The 7,845-nt window shown below is 36.6% G+C and overlaps 1 protein-coding gene across 4 annotated transcripts in view; it reads left to right on the top strand.

Moving 5' to 3' along the window:
* Positions 1-7,845, top strand: part of MINDY3 (MINDY lysine 48 deubiquitinase 3) — a 100,980-nt gene that overhangs the window by 74,064 nt on the left and 19,071 nt on the right. For all 4 annotated transcript variants that reach the window (XM_045285574.1, XM_004712615.3, XM_045285575.1 and 1 more), the window contains one exon: positions 5,861-5,933. In XM_045285574.1, coding sequence (XP_045141509.1) covers positions 5,861-5,933 — 73 coding nt within the window. The remainder of the gene's footprint in view (positions 1-5,860; positions 5,934-7,845) is intronic.

Below are 7,845 nucleotides of genomic sequence, written 5' to 3'. Positions count from 1 at the left end.
CCAGCTGCTTCAAAGGAGAGAGGTGTAGCAGTCTGCTTGCAGATTATAGTCTTGGAAACCCAATGGGGCAATTCTCTTCACTGTAAGGACTGTGAGTGGGACATGACTCGGGGGCATTTTTTGGTAAAGAGTGTTGCTGTAGGTACTGTCCGGTTGATTCTGACTCAGAGTGACCCTATATACAACAAAATGAAGCACTGTCTAGTCCTGCACCATCTTCATAAGTGTTATATTTGAGCCCCATTTTTGCAGCCTTGTGTCAGTCCATATATTGGAAGGCCTGCCTCTTTTTTGCTGATATTTCTGCTTTACCAAGTATAATGTTCTTTTCCAAGAACGGGTCTCTCCTGATAACACGTCCAAAGAATGTGAGCTCAAATCTCACCATCCCCACTTCTAAGAGGCCTTCTGGCTGTACTTCTTGCAAGACAGATTTGTTTGTTCTGGCAGCCTAGAGTATTTCCAATAGCCTTTTCCAACACCATGATTCAAGTGCATCGACTCTTCTTCAGTCTTCCCTTTCACAACTTTCACATGTGTGGGAGGCCACTGACCAGACCATAGCTTGGGGCAGGTGCCTCAAGGGGATGTCCTTGTTCTTGAGCACTTTCTCATAGTCTTGTGCAGCAAATTTGCCCAGTGTATGATGTCATTTGCTTTCAGCCAAAATCCATCTGATTTCAACGCCAGTAACCCTTATGCCAAGTCCTCTTACGCATCTGCCTTACAATTCTGGCAGATCCCCGTTGAAGTACTGCTGCAACTGGCTTTGAATTATCTTCAATAAAATGGTACTTCATGTTATATTGATGACACGGTTGGGTGATTTCTGCTTTCTCTTGGATCACCTTTCTTGGGAGTGGCCACACATAGGGATCTCTTCCAGTCAGTTGTCTTCCAAATTTCCTGGCATCAATGAGTGAGTTTTTCTAAGTGTTTTATCAGCTTATTGAAACATTTCAGTTGCTATTCTGCTAATTCCTGGAGTCTGGTTTTTCACTACTCTCTTCAGTGCCACTTAGACTTCTTCTTGCAGTACCGTCAGTTACTGGTCATTTACTGCCTCTTGAAATGGTTGTATGTTGACAATTCTTTTTGGTACAATGACTCCATGTATTTCTTCCATCTTCTTTTGCTGCTCTCTACATGGTTCAATGTTTTGCCTATAAAATCCTCTAGTATTGTAACGCAAAGTTTCAATTTTTCTTCAAATCTATCAGCTTGAAATATGCTGAGTGTGGCCTGCATTTTTAGTTCCTACGCCCAGGTTTTTTGCCCTTTGTCTTCTTGAACTGCCTTTTAGCATTTTCTTTCAAGCTTGTTGGTTTCATCATTTCTTCCATTTACCTTAGCTACACTACATTGGAGAGCAAATTTCAGAGTCTCTTCTGACATCCACTTTGATGACCTTTTGTTTTCTTGATGTATGATGTTTTTCATGTCATCCCACAGCTCAGTAGGTCTTCTGCCATTAAAGTTCAGTGTGTAAAACTTGTTCTTGTAATGTTCTCTAAACTCAAGTGGAATATACCCAAGATTATAGTTTAGCTCTTGTAGACTTGTTTTAATTTTGTTGAACTTCAGCTTGAATTTGCTTATGAACAATTGATGGTCTGTTTCAGTGTCAACCCCTGGCCTTATTTTGGCTGCTGAGACATTGAGCTTCACTGTTATCTCTTCCTAAAGATGTAGTTAATTTTATTCTTGTATATTCCATCTGGGGAGGTCCACGTGTACGGTGACTATTTCTGTTATTGAAAAATTATATTTGCAAGAAGTCATTGGTCCTGCAAAATTCTATTATATGATCTCCAGTTTTGTTTCTGCCACCAAGACCCTGTTTTCCAACTGCTGTGCCTTTTTGTTTCCAGCCTACCCATTCCAATCACTAATAATTCTCAATGCATCTTGTGATCATTTTCAAACTGAAGAAGTTGGTAGAGTTCTGTATCACTATCTTTAGTGGTGGGCGAATATATTGTAAAAATGCTCAAAATAAGCAAGCCTGCAATCAATTTATAAGACTGTACTGGTTTTGATTTGTGGATGACAAATTTTGTTTTAAAATAGCAGGTATGGTAGAGAAGAGTTAATTCCCATAGAATTTTGCATATTTGCATTAAGTGGCTGAGGCCAAAGGAGCAAAACATGTTTCTTTTGTGTGCTTTATTGTTGTTTAAATATTTAATTTGCTTTATTGGTAATGACAGTTATGGTTAGTGGTTGCACTATGTACAACCTGACCAGTAGCACTGGGTTGTATTGAGAAGACGGGTGAGTTTTTCTATCTTTATACTTTGTAAATAGACTCTGTGACAGCGGTGATGATGGAAGGTCTATGTACAGGTGCATATTTGTGTCACATTTCCTAACTTCACACATTAAGTTGTCTACAATATATTGTGAAGATGTTTCATTCTCTCTCCTTTCAACTACTGTTTTCATCAGTATCTTATCTGGCATATTCTCCAGCCCTAGATTCTCACTAATGCTCATAATCTTTTTAATAACCTCTGAGATGCTTTCAATTGGCCCATTGCCTTTTTATTGGGGGGGGGCACAGTAAACATACAGTTTTTGTGCTATACAAAACACAAACACAAAAACCTTCAAACTCACTGCCACCGAGTATGTGCCGACTCTTGTCACCCTATAGGACAGGGTAGAACTGCCCTTGTTGGTTCCCAATACCACAACACTTTGTCGGAATAGAAAGTCCCACCTTTCTCCCATGGAGTGACTGGTAGTTTCAAACTGTGGACCTTGCAGGTAGCAGCCAAACAAGTAACCATATGCCACCAGCATTACTTTTTGTCCTGTAGCCACACTCATGTAGTGACTTGTTTATTGTCTTGCTGCAAAAACTATATAGTCTGCAAAGCCTAAAATATTTACCACCCTGCCCATTCTAAGAAAATTGCTATCCTCTGCTCTAAATTCACATTTGATAAAATAGAATACATTTGAACCTTTGCCTAAGCCTCAGCTGATATTTTTATTATATTAGGCTAACATATAATTTATTCAAATAAGAATGACACATTTTCTAGTGTTTAATCTGTTTGTAACCAGAGGCAAGGGATATGCAGTGAACTTTTTACTAAGTCCGCTTTAATTCTTCTCTACATTAGCATAGTGTGTGTGTGTATATATACATATATATATATAATTATGAACACTAGAATTTAGAGGCAGTGCATTTGGGTAATTCACTTTCATCTCTCTGTAAGCTCTTGCATTTTGAGGGACCTTGACTGTCAGAGAATTTGGTTTAAATCTTCCTCAATTAATAAAAATTGTGGACTTCCTCATATACTAATCATCAGTGATGATTTCCCAAAACTTAACCTTTGAATTATTATTCAAGTAATGCTTTAATTCTGTTCTCTGCCACTCCATCTGCTAAAAAGATTCTCGTCTTTTTAAAGCAAGAAATAGTCTGATATTCTTTTTTTTCCCTCTCTGTCATTATATTTTAATTAATATAGTTCATAGTTTTGAGTAATATTTTAAAACTGAAACCTTTTCTCATCTTATTACTAACCAAGAAAGAGTGAAATGGAACAGAGATGGGGATTAAAAGCAATGACCATATCTTCGTCTTGTTCTCCTTTAAATGCTCCATTGCATAAAACCTAAACTGCAGCTTCTCTTCAGTCAGATTTTCAGTGATAGCATACATGCATAAATTCCAGCAGCCTTCCTAAAGAGAAGAATTCATTTTTTTTAATTCATTGGAAATAGTTAAAGGACCTAAAGCTTAGAATAAAGGCAGAAAGTGTTACAGAAATGACAGGGTGAGCAGAGAAATTATAAACCCCAGTGTTAGTAATTGCTTCTTAAGTCTGACAGAACAGACAGCTACTTTCGCCATAAAGTTAATGATTGAGCTAACACTGCATTGGTGTTCTATTAGAAAAAGGGAAAGAGATCTTAATAAATTTGGAAAAGTGTGTGCATAAAGATGACTTAAGAATTTGGCAAGTCTTTTAGGTGCACACATTCATTCTTCCTTGACTCGCCAATCCCACGATGATGATCTATCTACAGACAGTTGTACACTATGAGATGGCATGCTCAAAGTTATTTTGAGCGACATTATTAATAGCAAAATGTTAACATCCACATGTCTGCCAACAAAGGATTGGATCCTAAAATCCCTGACATGCATGCTTAGCTGTAAAACACATAACATCAGTGACGATGTTGTTCTTTTATGCCATTGTACCTTACTAATTGTTGTAAGTGTCAAGTGATGTTTCTATTGTAACTCTCAATGTAACAGATAAAACTGTGCATGACTGTAGCATAGGTTTGCCTTATTATGATTCCAATTGCTGTTGTGCACATATACAAAGCATTTTATTTGCATATTTTCAGAAAACTTAATCCTCTTGGGTGTGGGTAACAACTGTTCTATTTTTATGGTTTGTTCCTTCATTTGTGAACAAGGTAAGGTAAGATGATTAAGACAGAAGTTAATATGTATGAAGGTGCTTCCTGGAAACATTTCATCATCATTTAATTCCATGTTTCCACAAATTTACAGAACAGTGCTTTACATTTTCTTTAAAATGTTTATCCAAAAAAAAATGTTTCTCCCATAATTGCTTAAATGATAGGAAAGTTTCTTCTCGGAGGAGGTTTATCTGAATGAACACAAAATAGACAAAGGCTTTAGGCCGAAGCTACAACTAGAAAAAATAATCATTGGAACGTAAATTCTAGACTAAAGTTGCTTAAAAGTAGATTTTGATAACACCTTAGATATATTACTTACAGCTTTGTGAAGGATCAAAGATAATGAATTTGTGTGGCTAGAATTTTGTTAAATTATGCTATTGATAACTATTCCAAAGAAGTTGGTCGTGGAGACAATTGGTTATTAGTGGAAAAGAAATAATTTTACTGTTCGGATGCTCCTTTAAGAAAAATTAAGAATCTAGACATGCAGAACTTGATTAGTCTTTGACTGGATATTCATTTCAGATATATCACTGTCATTTCTGTTCATTGCTGCAATAAATCTCTGATTTTAATTTTTAATATTTTAAGCTATACTCTGCAAAAAGAAATTTAAAAAACTAAGCTCACTGGCATTGAATTAATTCGGACACATTGCAAACCCTATAGGACAGGATAGAACTACTCTGTGTGTTTTAAACTATAGATGTTGCCGTTAGCAGCCCAAAGCATAGCCCATTATGCCACCAAGGCTCCTCTAAGCTATGCTAGAGGATTCAAATCCTTCGTGGAAAAGTGGGATTGAAAGATAATGGAAGTTTTCTACAGCTATTTGAAGTTCCTCCCTATTTCTTGCCTCAATAGTAATGCGAAACAAATACATAATAGTTTATATGTCATTAATCTTCTTAAGATTGTATTTTTATAATAACTCTCTGTATAATATAAGGAGCCCTGAGAGCATGGTTGTTCGGTGCTCAGCTGCTGACCTAAGGTTAGTGGTTCTCATCCACCAGGAGAAGGCTGTGGCAGTCGCTTCTGTGAAGATCAGAGATAGTTCTAATCTGCCCGCAGGGCCACTGTAAGTCAGAATCATCCGCAGTGCATTTCTGTAAATAGAGATTGCAATAAAGTGTTGCCTGTAATGTTCATAAGAGTTCTCTGCAGCTGAAGGATCGGGCCCATTTTATTTGATCTAGATGTAACTCAAGATCTTTTGACTCCAAATGTTTAAATTATGTCACCCTCTCTAGTCACACATCTATGATATAGATATAACTCAAAATCTTCCAGATCCAAATAATGTCATTTTTCCCCTCCCTAGTTTTAGGTTGGATGTCATATTTTAATTCTATGGTTTTGTAGCTATTTGATAAGATGTTTTTTATCTTTCTAGGATATGGGTTTAGTTGCACCTGAGGCTCCTTCAGAACAAGCCAGGAGAGTTTTTCAAACCTATGACCCAGAAGGTAAAAGATTTTATTACTTTATTAACACTGGCTCTGTGGTATGTCTTTATATATTTTATTAATACTTAACTGATTCTGATTCAAAAAGCCTCTTGAGTTACTAAAACACACTTCAGGTGTGTTTCCTGAAAATTATAAATGGAAAATGAGAAAATGGGAACCAGTAAAATAGTACACTTAAATGCCACTCAAGATCTATCATGGTATTAGGTTCTTATATCTCTTGGAGCACTAAAGTTATTGTTGGGTCTCTGGTATTCACTCTCAAGGGAGAAGTTTCCACTTCCTGAACAAAATTGTTGAAAAGTAATTTTTTTCATTATTAACTTATTCAAATGAATATTAAGTTAGAAAATCATCTGGGATATTATTGTATAATTCATTGTGCTTGTAAAATTTAAAAGTAACAATGCTATCATTCTCTCTTGACACTGTATACTTAACTGTCCTACCTAATAAAATAGATAGTTTTAAAAATATATGTGTGTACATTATATGTATTATATTGTATTCATATATATATATATATATATAAAATCACTAAGATGTTCTCCCTATCATTGGCACTGGGTTTATTTCACGTTTGCATGTAGATACTTTGTTAATGGTTTTGACTTACCTCTTATAGCCAGCTTATTTACTTTTTTCAACTATAACTTAAAAACCAAATTACGTTATAAAGAAGCTCTACTTTACATTATCATGTAGAAATCTAAGTTGTAGTTAAATCACTGAAGTCCTTATGAACGCTTGAATGGAGATATTTCACTTTCTGTGTATGGTTTCTTCTATCTTGCTACTTCTTTTACTCTTGGAAATCTGTTCTCGTCTGCTGAAAACGTGAGCAGCAGGAACACCAACTTACATCTTCTCTCCCTCCTGTCATTGGCAGTGTAAGTTCAGACAAGTGCATTCACTCCTATCAAGTCTATTCTGACTCATAACGACTCTATAGGACAGTGTCAAGCTGCCCTACAGGTTTTCTGAGACAGTTAACTCTTTACCAGAGTAGAAAACCCTACCTCTCTCCTGCTGAGAGACTGGTGGTTTTGAACTGCTGGCTCTATATAGGTAGCAGCACACTGCACCACCAGACTCCTAAGGCAAGCTACTTCAGGCATTGTTGAGATTCAGCCAGTTCAGCAGAACCTGTACTTAATTTTTGTTGAGTTCAGTTATTAAAATGGCATTTGAAATCAGGGTTCTCTCCTTACTCTTTTCTTTTTTTTCCTTTTTAAATCATTTTATTGAAGGCTCTTATAGCTCTTACAACAATCCATACATCCATTGTATCAAGTCAGTTTCTCCCTCTTCACTCCCACCTTCCCCCTACCCTCATGGTATTGCTACTCCCGTTGCTGTTCCTGAGGGGCTTATCTTTCCTGGATTGTGTGTGTGTTGAGAATTGTACTAGTGTACATCCTCCAGTCCAGCCAGATGTGTAAGGTAGAACTGGGGTCATGATAGTGGGGGGTGGCATTAAAAGAACTGGAGGAATTTTGTGTGTTCCTCATGGGAGCTTAAGTCATGTTCTTCAGCCACATACCTGGCTGTGAGTGAGCTCAAGTATATCCTACATGGTCTCTTGGGAGCACACGCAATCTTTCCCTCACTGTCTATCAGTATCTTCTATTAAAGACTGAAGTCATAAAGAAACATTTTTAAGTTTACTTTTGTTACTTGTAATTGACTGGAGTAAGGATTTCATATTGCCTCTTATTTTATTTTTATTTATTTGTTTTTTTAATTTGAATAAATCATTTTATGGAGGGCTCTTACAGCTCTTATAACAATCCATGTATTAGTTGTAGCAAACATATTTGTACATATGTTGCCATCAACATTTCCAAGACATTTTCTTTCTACTTGAGCCCTTGGTATCAGCTCCTCTTTTTTCCCCTCCCTCCCCAAC

Source organism: Echinops telfairi, unplaced genomic scaffold, assembly GCF_000313985.2.
Source record: "Echinops telfairi isolate 266 unplaced genomic scaffold, ASM31398v2 ScPeMD7_7473;HRSCAF=8511, whole genome shotgun sequence".
Lineage (NCBI taxonomy): Eukaryota > Metazoa > Chordata > Mammalia > Afrosoricida > Tenrecidae > Echinops > Echinops telfairi.
The sequence above is the reverse complement of the archived record's forward strand: the minus strand, read 5'-3'. Positions and strand labels throughout refer to the sequence as shown.